The sequence below is a fragment of the Coturnix japonica genome, chromosome 2 (assembly GCF_001577835.2).
Source record: "Coturnix japonica isolate 7356 chromosome 2, Coturnix japonica 2.1, whole genome shotgun sequence".
Lineage (NCBI taxonomy): Eukaryota > Metazoa > Chordata > Aves > Galliformes > Phasianidae > Coturnix > Coturnix japonica.
The window spans coordinates 72,590,797-72,605,012 of NC_029517.1; the positions used below are offsets into that span (position 1 = coordinate 72,590,797).

General features: G+C 38.1%; 1 protein-coding gene across 2 annotated transcripts in view; it reads right to left on the reverse strand.

Moving 5' to 3' along the window:
• The window catches only part of LOC107309772 (collagen alpha-1(XV) chain-like), a 90,841-nt gene that overhangs the window by 43,738 nt on the left and 32,887 nt on the right, over positions 1-14,216 (reverse strand). For both annotated transcript variants that reach the window (XR_004306143.1, XM_032442532.1), the window contains exons 6-12: positions 13,606-13,732; positions 12,510-12,628; positions 7,506-7,568; positions 5,963-6,070; positions 4,065-4,127; positions 1,804-1,839; positions 1,418-1,561 (exon numbers count right to left, since the gene is read on the reverse strand). Coding sequence is in view for 1 of the 2 variants with exons in the window: in XM_032442532.1 (XP_032298423.1) it covers positions 1,418-1,561; positions 1,804-1,839; positions 4,065-4,127; positions 5,963-6,070; positions 7,506-7,568; positions 12,510-12,628; positions 13,606-13,732 (660 nt within the window). In the remaining variant the exon portion in view is untranslated. The remainder of the gene's footprint in view (positions 1-1,417; positions 1,562-1,803; positions 1,840-4,064; positions 4,128-5,962; positions 6,071-7,505; positions 7,569-12,509; positions 12,629-13,605; positions 13,733-14,216) is intronic.

A 14,216-nucleotide genomic window follows, 5' to 3' on the forward strand; every position in this document is an offset into this window, starting at 1 on the left:
TAAGGAAATTGAGTTTGGAAGAAAAGACCTAGGACAGTATGATGTTTCACTTTAAATAAACTACACAAAGACATCCTCATTTCCAACTTAATGTTTTAAGATTGTAGACCTTTTCATTACTAAAATGAAAGAGGACTAAGACTAGGTGGATCTTTTTAACCTTTTTCTTCTCCTGAGGATTTAAGAGATTGATTGTTTTTAAATAACATTAGAGCCATTCCATTTAAAATATACGCATGTGACCAAAATGTATCTGTTACAGCAGCAATAGTAATTACTAGAACAATGACCACAGCCACCCAGATATTTGTGAAGAGAGCAATATGGCAGGCTGCAAGCAATCAAGGAGACTCCTGGAGTGCACTGAGGATAACTTCCTGGTCCAGGTATTGGACAGACCAGCCAGAGGTGAAGCATTACTGGACCTGGTGCTCACCAATGCAAAGGAGATAATTCATTAAAGATATTAAGATGGGTGGCAGTCTGGGCTTTAGTGGTCACATTCTGTTTGAGCTTGTGATTTTGAGGAATGCGGACCTGATAAAGAACAGAGTCAGGCTGTTGAAATTTAGAAGAATGAATTTTGGGCTGTTAAAGGAATTATCTCTGCCACCTACACTTCATACACCAAGGGGCTAACCTTATAACACAAAGATCAAATTACAATGGCAGGAATAATTGATGAATGGCAAGATTCATTAATGAACTCATATAGAGTATGTCTGCTAATATCTTTGTTCTTTAAATGCTTTTCAATGTCACCCAAGACAATCTTCTCTATAACTTTTTCAAGGACTGAGGTTAGACTACAGAGGTTAATCAGATGTTTTGTATGAAAGATTATCATGACAGAAAAATAATCTATGATAAGGGAAAATACTCACCAATGTTGAAGGCTCACAATAAACTCCACAAAGGAGCAATCTCCAGTGAAAGAGATCCTGCCTTAGTGGTGGTCAGCCCTTAAATGAGATCTGGGAGAGGTGGAGCCAAGCTTCAACCCTTCCAGTAGCACAGCTGAATTACCTTCACCTGTGTTCCCACAGCTGACTCATTGCTTGCCTCAGGTGATCAATCAGAGGTTCAGGCTGTGATCAATAGTTTCCCATACAACTACTTATGGTAGTTTCCTAGATTTTCTGTTCTGTCCTTCTTGTAGATGGATATAACTTTGACTGTCTTCCAGACACTAAATAAATCCATTCCTTGCACAATCAATTACATTGTCCAACTGCCCATAGTAAAAGGAATTGTACATTTCCCAGAAGAAACTGTCAGTCTGTAACAAATGGTTCTGTCTGTAACAAATGATTCATCAATTCCTTCTTAGACAGTTGTGAAATATAGAGATGATTACATCATCTCTTCTCAAGAGAGTAGATCCACAGCTATAATAAAGTTCCTAATAGTAAAATACCTTAGATCCTAAATTGTAGTTTACACCTGTGGGTCCAGGAGGTCCAGGGGGCCCTGGGGGCCCAGGGGGTCCAGGTTTCCCAGGAGAGCCATTAGCGCCGGCTTCTCCTTTAGGGCCTACTGATCCAGTAACTCCGTTATCACCCTAAAATAGAAGGTCAGGCTAATGTTAGTTATTCTGAACATGAACAAGCTGATGCAAGTAAGCACTTGGGTTCCAAAATCATAACCTTTTACACTTCTTAGCCCTTTCTCTTTGTAAATTGTAAATAACATGAAAATCACTGTCTTTTTTCCCTCCCTTCCTCCCTTCCTCCCTTCTTCCCTTCCTCCCTCCCTCCCTCCCTCCTTCCCTCCTTCCCTCCTTCCCTCCTTCCTTTCTTTTACCTTTGCACCAGCAGATCCAGGAAGACCTCTCTCACCCTGTAAAAGAAAAGCAATCCTTATTATGTAGAGTATTAATCATGCAATAAATAAATAAATAAAATCATGTGGCTGTGATTGCTTAATTAAAATACCCACAAAATTCTGTTTTGTTTAACTAGATGTCAAAATGCCCAATATACGAAATATTAGGCCCCTTAGAGGCCCCTTAGTTAACAAGAAAACAATCCATATTTCAGAAATTATAGTAACAAGTGAATAGTTCTGGTTTGGTATGCATACAGATGGCAGTTTTGTATTTCAGTTTTGCTGGAGTTTTTGATGGTCGAGTGAATCAAACACTGTGGATCATGTCTTCATGATTCTCAACTTAAATGAGAAAAATTTGCATGGACGGTAACAGAAGCAGAAACTGATACCACAAGCGTTGTCTAGGACACCAAATAAAGGATATGATTACCAGTGTGGTTTTAGGTTCTTCTGCAGTAATCAAGTTATTTGATTTGCTTGTATATACTTCATTTAAATGTCATTTTCTCATGTCTATGTATAGATAGGACAGAAATGCAGCATGTAAATTTTTCTTTTCTAAGTGGCACTGAAGCTAATGGACTTAATTCTTATATTGGCAGTCTCTTGTCCTTACACATTCAATAAAAATGCTTGAATGAGATCTGAAAAAAAGGGGTAATCATCAGCATCAAAATGATAGCAATGACTTCTTCCAAAATTAATGACAAAAGCCCCCAAACTTATGAAATATCACCCTAGGGAATAAACTGACTTTACTTTCCACTCTTCAGTACATTGAGCAGCTTCTCCCAGTAGTCTTCTTTGTATTAACCATGAAAAAATGTTTATAATCAGATATAGTAAAATAGATTAAGCCAAGGCTTAAAAAAAAAATGTAGAAAATATTAGAAATCTTATTATTCCAAGGTGCTGGGGATCATATGGAGCAGGAGCAAATATATAGTGCTTCACTTTTAATTAAATTTTATCAATATATCAGAAAATATGTACAGTAAGGGAAAACAGTCAACTTCTTGCTTGGAGTAAGATAAACAGCATGAGAAAGCAAAGCAAGGCTGAGAACCAAGGGCTTCTCTAGAAGAAAAAAGCAAAAGGAACAGCTCAACCAATTGGATAAGCGCCTGCATGCACAGTTAAGGAGTGTTTGTGGAATACTTTGTTGACATGTAAAGGTGGATGGGAAAGTTGTAAGGGCAAATGGGAAAGGGAAAAAAGGAAACTTGTGAATATACATAAGTGATCTGAGAACCTGTAATAAACAATTTGGATCATTCACATCTGAGTCTGAGCCTGGTTGCCACATTTTTTCTTCCAATTAATACAATTTACAAGTCAAGTTTGTTTTTTTTCCAATAAACAGAAATTCAAGTCCAGTGTGCTTCAGGTAGACTTCCTTCTGTTTAAACTACTGATTATAACAGGAATGCTCTGTTAGTTACCATTTAAAGATGCATTCTTTATTTCCTGGATAGCTACTGGATCCCATCTGTGCTATAGTTCTACTAACCTCAACCTTTTGAAATCACAGTTTAGAGCCTTCATTCTTCATATGTCATGTTAAAAATGTTATTACTTAGTAAATTTTAAAACTGTGTCAGCATTCTGGTTGTTTAGGAGTTGTTTTTTCATTTCCTTGTAGTATGTGAAACTTCAATGTGCACTTATGCATCTACTTTCAAGCTCTTGTGCATAAACCTTGATGTAAAAGGTCATTGCAAATTGAATTTTTCCTGTAGTTATTTAACTCTGGCAGACAGAATGACAGAAAGAGGGTTGTACAGGCCTCTGGAGAACTTTCAATCCACTGTTAGTGGTCAGCAGGCCTGCTCTTGTGCAGCTTGGGATAAAGCACATTCAACAGACTACAGAATCCAAACTTAAGTAATTCCAATGGCCGATGTATGTGTACACACACCATGGAGAAAACCTGCAATCTGAACTAGGAGCAGGATTTCTTCCTACAGGCTTGCCAGTTTTTATTGGTGAATCCCAATGGAGTAGCTCATATTGCATTTAGAACACTTCATGCTGCAGAAAATGACACTGCGACCATCTGGATTTCTCAAAATGCCTTTTATGATATGTTCTAATACTCTGGATTATATATTAAAAAAAAAAAAAAATGAAGCCAGCCAACACTGTGTTGCAAGGACAATAATTACATTTTTTTAGAGCTTAATATTGACAAAAATATCACATTGAAGTAGAAGTAATACAAATGTTTACCTTACCTTTTCTCCTTTCTGTCCTGGTGGGCCAACCACTCCATCAAGCCCAGGAATACCTTGCGGACCCTGTGGATGACAGCAAATCTATAGCAGATGTGATTTAATAGTCTTTTTCTTAGCACACACAGGAAAATATTTTGGGCCGACTCGTGAAACAGCAGTATAAAATGGTTAATGTGGCAGACTTTCACATGGCACCAGGAAGCAGCTCACAAGTTCTAGCGCTTATATTTCTTGGCTTCTGACAGTCTGGTTTTGTAACAAAGCATTATTTAAATCTATATTAGTAGAGAACTATATCAAGCAATCACATAATAAAACTAAAAGTAATTAAAAATGCATGATATAAGTATGATGCTTGCATGTAAAACAGCCAATTTATGCAAACAGGTTTTGACAACACTGTATCAGACGTCCTGGGATTGAACTCCTCATGCACTTCAGCTGTCTGTACTTCGGCACACTGAAGACCAGACAAGAACTATCTGAGAAAATGTCTGTATTTATGAAGTCAGAAAGTGGCCCAGATTTTCCTTGTGATGTCTCACTGTACTCTTCACTTGAAAAATGCATATTTAGCTCTCCACCTGACTTACTGTGTTGTACCCATGACAGAGCATGCATTCAAGAGGGCAGCCAGTCTGGGAAAAACTGGCTTTGTAGAGTCAGCCAATCAGTTAATGTGTTAGAGCATGGGAGTCCAACATTTGGCTTGCCTGGGCCACACTGAGTGAAGAGAAACTTTCTTAGGCCACATATAAACTATATAATACAGTTACTGTATATAAGTAATAAAACTTATTTGCGAACATATTTATTTATTTATTTTTAAAAAGGACAACAGTGACATTATAATCATTGTCAATACCCCTAATGAAAATGGCAAGTTGAGTTACACCTATAGCATAAATCAGTACTTTAATCTGTTGCCAAAGCATAAAATTATTTACTCAGAGAGTAGTGAGGCACTGGAACAAGCTGCCCAAATAAATTGTGGATGCCCCATCCCTGGGGGAGCTGCAGGCCGGGTTGGATAAGGACCCTTGACAGTCTGATGTAGAGCGTGGCAATCCTGTCCGTGCTAGAGGAGTTGGAACTAGATGACCTTTAAGCTCCATTCCAACCTAGGCAATTCCATGATTCTATGAATGTATTAATTTGCAACATTACCAGGAATTACATAGACTGTAAACTGTTAAAATTGAAAGTCTTAGAACAGCCAACAATATTCTGGGCTGCCTTAAAAGAAAAGTGGCCAGCAGGGAGAGAGAGATGATTGTCCCCCTTTGCTCAGCTCTAGTGAATCCCCATCTGGAGTACTGCATCCAGGCCTGGGGCCCCAGCACAAGAAAGACACAGAGCTCTGGCATTAGCTCCAGAGGAAGGTCAGAATGATAATTAGAGGTCTAGAGCACATCTCCTGTGAATAAAGATTGAGGCAACTGAGCTTGTTTAGTTTTAAGAAGAGAAGGCTTTGGGGAGACCTTGTTGTTGCCTTCCAGTATTTAAAAGGAGCGTATGAACAGGAAGGGGAATGGCTGTTTATGAGGGTGGATAGTGACAAGGGGACTGGTTTTAAATGGTTTTAAACTGAGACAAAGGAGGTTTAGGTTAGACATTAGGAGAAAGTTTTTCACACAGATGGTGATGACACACTGGAACAGGTTACTCAGAGAAGTTGTGGATGCCACATCCCTGGATGCATTCAGGACCAGGCTGGATGTGGCTCTGTGCAGCATAGTCAAGTGGTTGGCAACCCAGTGCATAGCAAGAGAATTGAAACAAGATGATCATTACTGTTCTTTTCAACCCAGGCCATTCTATGATTCGACGATCATGATTCTATGATGCTGCTTTAGGGCAGGAACAACATCAAAGCTTGTCTGTGAATGGTTACTCACTTCAGGGCCCAGTTCACCAGCAGATCCGTCTTCCTCTGGTGACTCAGGAGGTCCTACATCTGAATCAGGGGCTGGTTTTCCTGGGATGCCATGCAATCCTGGGCTGCCCTGGATAAATTAATAGCATTGTTAAAATGCCATGATAAATATACTCAATTCTCTTTTGGCCAAATTCATTTATTTATTACACATGGAATGGGAGAATTTCATAAAAGTGTTCAGGTTCATAAACCTCTTGGCTTTGCTCTCTATTGACTTTCCACTTCTAGTATCACAGATATACTCCTTATTTGTGATCACACTGACTTTTTCCATCCTTTCTCTCTGAATTGTGACACTTTGTAAGATGTTACATTTGAAAATCAAAAACTGAAGAATTCTGTGCCTGCTTTCTGTAATTCCATAATCTTAGAGATCTTTTACTGATTAATCTGAAATGAATTCAGGGGATCAATGAACAAAGGAAAATGGTTAGGTATTTCTCCATTGATTTCCAAGGACTTCTTCTATGCTATTAATAGAGTGCTTGTGATCCATACTTATGGTTAAGCTTGGCTCTTTTTAAACCCAGAACCCTGCTTTTGTGAGTACTGTCTCTCAAAGTATATCAGCTCTCAGTGAAGGGGAAATACAAGAACAGTGCACCACTTCAGCCTCTAAAACAAGGCTTACTTGAGATTGTTTACAGAGTATGGTAAAAGTGACAGATTTAGCTAATATGTTAAAGAAGTACACACCATCCCACTTGTCCTATTCAGTTTGTGGAGCCTGTTGATCCAGCATACAGCTGAAGAGCACATGATCCAGCTCTCAACTACTTCATTTTACAACACAACCTACTGAAATGAAGCTAGATGTTGCAGCTGCAAAATAAAGTGGTTTATTTGATTCCTAAGTTATGCAAGCTCTTTCTGAAGCTGAGGTAGCCATCTCCAGGAAGATGCTTTGACTACCCTAATTTAACCAGAGGCCAAGTATAAGTTAATGTTCCAAGACTCAAATTTTACCCAGCATGAATGCTCCTTTTTAACTGTTGCTGAGACAGAGCATTTCTCTTTCCTAGCCAACCTTCATACAACAATTACATTCTTCTTCACGAAGGCAAAGATATAGGAAATTGCAAATGACAGTCAAAATGAAGTAACAGTGGACAGTGTTGTGTAAAATATTTCATGCAAGCAAACATATGTTTTATAGCAGACACTCTGAATTAAAGAAATAATGTAATTCCTATCTCCTTTTTCCTGCCTTCTTGGAACCAGATTAAAAGCATCTTCTCCTTTAAAGAGTCTTCTTGAAGTTACTTCTTTGTTGTCCTCTTCCCACATTTCTTCTCCACTTACATACACATATGTCATTGAGGTCTTTAAATGAAAGCGTTTCCTACAAAGCATTTTTGATTGCTTGGTATTAAACCTAGATTTATATTTCTTTGGGGAACTGTACTATTGCCAAAGAAAATGGATCAACTACAATCTGGATGGGTAAAATGAAGCTCTTTGCTATGCTAATGTGAAATAGACATCACAATATACTTACTTACTTTTAAAATTTCAGTTTCTCTATCAGCGGATCCAGAGCCCAGTTCTTCAGGTTTCATTCTAATCTGAAATAAAGTTAATCCATTTTAAGATACTGCTTCCAAAGATAACAAAAATATCACTTGTCAGTTGTAGCCAATACAGTTCTAGTCAATATAACTGCAGTAGAATGTCATTGATGAAAGAATTTATAATTCAACAAAAATATTTCAGTCACATCTGGTGATTTCATACTATTGTATTTTGTAGATACCCATCGCTGCACTTTATGCACTCACTTTATGAGTTGTGACACAGTCCTTCAGGACATACGTAGAATGTTACTATTTAAATTGACTGAAGACAAAGTAGTATCTCAGACAATTTTTAACTTCAGAAAGTCACCTGTCACTATTAAGAATATAATAAAAATCATATCCAAAACTTAGCAACTGTTTCCTACAACATGCACCCTACTTCAAAAGCCAGATTCTGAGATTCCTACAGTTGTGATCCAAAGAGACTTTTTATAATGAGAAATCAACTTACCAAAGCATTTTCCAAAACATTTCTTTATAAAATATTTTTGAGTTTTAGCATTACAATTTGATTGTATTAATCCATATGCAATTTTATGAATCCAATCTTAAGATTCTTAGGAGTATTTTAATTATCCTTTCTGCATTTACATAGCAGCACTGAATTTCACCCGTGTGTTGTTCTCGTGCCTTCCACATTTGAGAATTCACTACATAAACACACTGACCTTTTTATTTAGTTATTTATTTATTTTTAATTTTTAATTTTTCCTCACTGTAGCTTTCCCAAATGGTGGAAGTGCATTTTCTTAATTTAGATCTGTTTTTACTGTCTGGAAACATATTCATTTCTATTCATTTTAATATATTTTCATAGCTCCTGTCAGTATTTTGTGCTTGTTTTTCTACCACTCTGTATGTACTACAATGATGAGAAAAAACAGTTCTCGCATTTGGGTCACAGTCACGTTTAGTAACTCCAATTGCATCAATTCTTTAGGAGCACCCCATGATTGTACCTGTGCACAAGAATCACAGTGAGAAAGTGACAGTCAAGGACAGAGAGATCCCTACTTCTAGTGAGATGCAGAACTCCATTCATTCTCAGTGGTGGCCTTTGTGAGAAGAGTCTAGAGGCTGACCCATATCAACTCCTGTTCCAGCCAGTTCCAGATGGCTCCAAAATGAACATACTGCTGCCGGAGCTGCGCCTTGAACAACGCCAGGTGTGCCTTTGTGAGAGCGTGTTTGAGAAGAGGAAAAACTCCTATGCAAAAGCAGCGTGGAGAGAGCAGTGAGATCATGTGAGAGAAGGGTGCCACCAAGGTCAGTGCAGAGGGAAGGCAGGAGGTGCTGCAGGCGCATAGCAGAAGTTCCCTGCAGCCCAGGAGAGGCTCATGGTGGAGCAGGCTGCCCCCTGCAGGGAGACACCACTATCTCAAATCACCTTTTTCATTAATTTCAGTGGGTAAAGCGCTCCCTGCGCCTTTCACTTGCAATTGCAGCTGCCATAGATTGCACCCATATCTGTGCTTGGATACAACTAAGAGCTAGGAAGACATTATTTTGAGTTATGGCAAGTGCATCTACAATTAACTGGTGGTCTTTTATATTAGTTCTTTCCTACTGAGATTATGTATAAGATAAGAGCTGTTGGTTGATACCCAGTGCTGATACTTGTTGCATCTGGTGCTTTATCTTTGTTCTTCATCCTGTCCTTCCCAGGAACTGGTTAACTGGTACTATCTCAGCCCCATTCATTTCCTGAATATATTTCATTACTGTGCTTAACCGTGGTTGAAAGGGTTAAGCCCCTGTTAGAATTAGAATTCGGTCCCATACGCCCAGTACGCCCAATGTGGGCATGGGACCATGACCAGCCAGTCAGTGTGATAGGGTCAGCATAAGCAATTACAAAAATTAATCTGAAGAAGATGCCTGTCTGAAACAGTGACACTAATGATACCACAGGGATCCCAGGGAAAGGAGCAGGGTGAGAAGGAACTGGTGAGGCACAGCAACAGGATCAGCATTCATTAGCATCTGGAAAAGAAAAGACAGAAAACTTCCTGGTTGCACAAAAATCAAGGTTAGAGGAGGCATAGCTGGAAACAAAAGGAAAAAAAATGCTGTTCCCACAGGAACCACAGTCAGAAGGTAGGTGAAATTCAGATGGTTAACTGATGGTTATATATATATTCCCTTGATAGCCTTGAACCTTCCAGATGTGTTTGTGAAGAGGCTTTTTGAGGATTAAAGGGACAGGACCAATGTGGGACAAATCAATCAACACCCACTGAGTTAGGGATCACTGGGCCGGGTAGTTGCCAGTGGTGAAAAACACTCCAGGTGCCCAGTAACCCTGATGCCTTTTCAGTCAAGAAGATCTTGTCTTCTCTGTCAAAGACACTTTCCACATATTCTGTGACCAAACTCTTTCTTTAATTTGGCCATCTTGGTAGCAGAATAGGGAACCTCCTTGATACTAACATCAGAATACCTACCTTTGCCCTCTTCATATGCTCAATTTTTATTAGAGGGCAGAGAGGAGTCAGCAGGTTTTCTAATTTGTCTTTTTGGGCTCTCACCTCCTCCAGGCTTTCTCTCAGATACAAGCCACTCCCTGGGGAACTACCATCTCATTTATCAGCTGTTTTCTAAAGGCTTGTTGGAGGAGGATTGTTGAATGTTTTTCTTTCTCTAACTGTCCTGTCAGATCATCTAACTGTCCTGCAGGTATATAATCAGTTCCTGCAAGGATTGAATAATTTGGGTTTCTGCCATGTGCTGCTGGTTGTGGATCTCTATGGCAGCAGTAAAAGCAGCTCCTAGAACTGCAAAAATGATTGATTTTCCCCTTCTCTCCCCCATATGGGTTTGCTTGTGGAGGGAATTTATATGATCTACAACTCCTTTTAAGTTGGACCAATTACTTCATGCCCATTCCATCAGGTTTTTGGCATCATGTTTTTCTAAGAGGTCCAGAAGCAGATTCCCACCCTCATTCTTTTCTTTGTTAATGATCATGCCTCTATGTGGAGCAATCTCTTTGGGGGGGAAACCACATGCTCAGCAACTCAACAGTTTGCTTGTTACACCCTCAAGGGGTACACATGTATTCTAAAACCTCAAAAGTGAAGTGATCTCCTCTGGGGAGAAACAGGTATTATCAACAAATCATCAATTTGCTCTTTACATCCCCAGGAGTGTATATACTTGATCTAAAAAGACAATCCTCTTACCTCAGGCCCTATCCCAAGGGCTGAACTCAAATTCTCAAAGGACAACACTCTCGCCTCAGGGCATATCCTGTCCTGTGAGATCAATTTAAGTGCCTTGACCCAATTATTGGAGGAGATCGTTTAACATACATACATGCATACACTCAGAGGAAGATTAAGGCAGAAAGAGGCCAAATGCTGTCTAATGATTTATTACAAATTCTAAGCAGCTAGGGAATGTGGGGAAGATGGGGAAGTTGCTGACTGTAAAGAGAGAAATCCTAGCAAATGGTTTACAGAGTGAGGATAGTCATCGCCAGTGATCCAACAATGCAACACCATAATTAAATAGAAGGCGTTAATTTTGGAGCAAACCTCAGATATTTGCTATTGTATTACTGATATTCTATCATAATTATACCTGTTGCTATCGTATTGATAAATTTTGAACTTATAAACCCATCTTTGTCTCCTCAGTTCAGTAATGCACAGGTACACACAGTTTCTAGATTGTTTTTCTGTCAGGAAGCACCCTACTAGGTATTTCTGCTTGGACATTTACAAAAAAAAATAATAAAAAAAATAAAATAATAAAAATAAATAAAAATAAAAATATGGGAGCCTGATGTGGATTTTTGGAAGGCATCTCTGACAGTTGAAAGCTGTCCAGTTATCACCTCTTCTAGGGCACTTGTAAATAATGAAATATACTAGCAGCCAATAAAGAGCCTAGGTATAAAAGTAAACAGCATCAATTCATGTCATTAATCTAACATGAAGATGAATAACAGAAGGAACACAAAAAAATGTATCATGTTGCCTCATCCTTGATCCTTTATAAAGCCTTTTAGTTGTACAGTCTCAATGTCATTAAGCAATGCATGTTTTACTTGTAAATATCAGGATACCTGCCAGTTACATTTTTAAGAATTTTTTCAGCTCCAGGTTCAGCTGTCAGGAGGCAGCTCACACTGCTTTCATAAAGGAATAAATAGGAGCTGTAGACACTCAGGAGTGCAGTCCACCCTGTCACTGCCTTCTCAAGATGCAGAACATAGGATTTACATCTTTGATGGCCATTCAAGTAAAACTGAGTTTATAACTACATTTGTTCATATTAGTCTGTGGACAACTAAGGAAACCAGTGGCACACCAAACAGGCATGGATCCTTCTGGAGTTTAGTCACCTTTCTTGTCAGTTTTCTGCATGGATTCAACTGTTAATAAGGCACTGACATAACAAAGTGCTTCTTTGCATTTGATCCTTCACACAGAAGTACTTGAAGAGCACCCAAAGAGTGCCCTTCTAAATCTGTTTACATGCCACATTTCTTAAAAAGAAAGCAGGACTTTCAGCTGTGATTACTGCAGGGTAGAACAAGATGCCTAGTTTTAGCTAATTAAAAGTCATGGGTTTTTGTGGTGAGGATTTACGTTGGTTATTTTTTTGTTTGTTTCTTGCTCCCTTTAATGCAAAATGGAAGTGGTGCAAAACTCACAGAAAATTTTTATTTGTGAATTAAAAACATAAATCCCCTCTCAATGGTAGAAATCATTATAGATTCAAACTTCAGCATTTTCAATTTGCCGTAATGAGAGGACATTCAAGAATGTACGAAGCAACTTCTGGTTTGGCATGCTGCTATGATATAATAGATAATGACAACAGCTCAAGAAAGCACTTAAAGGTCACGTTTTCCTGCTCTTGTGTCAAAAAGAGATAGGTTAGATATTAAATTATGTTAGATATTAAATCCATTGTACAGACCTTCTCTCTGCTCACTCCTAGCAAGACATTAGCACCAGAGCCATCTTCTTCTCTTAAGATTTCCTGCATGAGAGCTGTAGATTCGCTGTTGCTTTGTCCAGTTTCCACAATAACTGAGTCTAAATAAAATAATCACTTATTACTAAAAGATAGAGGAAAATTATTCTCATTTAGAGGTTATTTATCACAACATTCTGATTGCATTTAGTTACAAGAAAAATAGATTACTTAGATTATTACCAAAATACACACAGAGAAACAATCCAAGAATTGGTATTAGTCATTTTATAATTCTGTAATATTTAAAAGGCCAGAAAAACAAAAAACAAACAAACCAAAAAAAAAAGAAAAAAGAAAAAAAAAAGAGAGAATAAAATTATATTTTAAAAGTTTACATTTAAGGATACAAACTGTATTACATCTTCTTTGCTTCAAGATCATGTCTAACAATTGACTGTTTTTCAACTCTGTAATTCCAAATGCCATGCTTCTCACTGACCTGAGCAGAACAGAGGGGACATTTCTCCTTTCCTTCCCTTTTCCTAACTCCTGCACAGACTGTTGTAAAGCATTGCAGTTATAGCTCCACGTCAGCTTTGTTTATCTATCTATCTTGAAGAGTGATCCGCAAGTCTGTCTATCTACTATCTATCATCTATCTATCTATCTATCTATCTATCTATCTATCTATCTATCTAAAATCAAAATTTAAAATACGAACTCTTGTTCCATGACTTAAATTTGTACACCATGGAAGGGTAAATTTATTCTCTTCATATTTAACAATGACTGATGTAAGCACTCATATGGACTGAAGTGAGGGATGAGTTGAATGACGACTGTATTTGCTAACACTTATCTTTGCTGCTGTTACAATTATAGTGAAACAGATTGCAGTTTCAGTATTTGAGAAGCCAGTCCTTTCCTAACACACAAGATCCTCAAAGTCTTAGGAGTTTCAGTTTCTCACAGCACGTAACATATGTCAGTGGATTTTCATGTATGAGAAAACCATTGACTCTGACCTAAATAACATGAATGACCCCTCTTCCTCCCATGCTACCAAACAAGAAAGCAGACAAGAAAGAGGAAGTGCCTTGTTCTTTAATTTTAGCTGGTTCAGAGGTTTCTTCTGCACTGTGATGTCCTGAGAAATCGTTTTCTTTCAAATAAGATAATATGGTTGGAGGTGCTTCCACTGCCTCAGCCAATGAATCTTCAGGCTAAAAAAAAGTAAAATCCCAAAAAACAGTTTAGAAAGAAGTCTTAGTACACATTATAAAGCAAGAATCAACTGATCATGTTTCTCAAAGCATAGTAATCAACAGTAAACCAGAAATTCATATCTCTCCCAAATACTAACTTTGAATTGTTATCATTACAACTGAAATTTACTAATAGTCAGAAGATACACACTCTTTATTTTAAAAGTATTTATTTCACCTATTTTTTCTTCCTCACAATACACATTTAGCTTCTGCCTGGCATCAGATGTCACTCAGATTTGGTCAAGATTTTGAGAAAAGCTAACAGTTAGATCTGTCCTTGCAGACCAAGTGATCTACACTTGCCTTACCTATGGAGATGGAAAAAAATACAAGGAATGTAAAGGTACTATCACAGATCTAAGCCTGAAGCTGTCTCAGGGTTGGTAAGGCGTGGTCATTTTTGAAACCTGGTATAATCTGTGAACAGGGATATAACTAC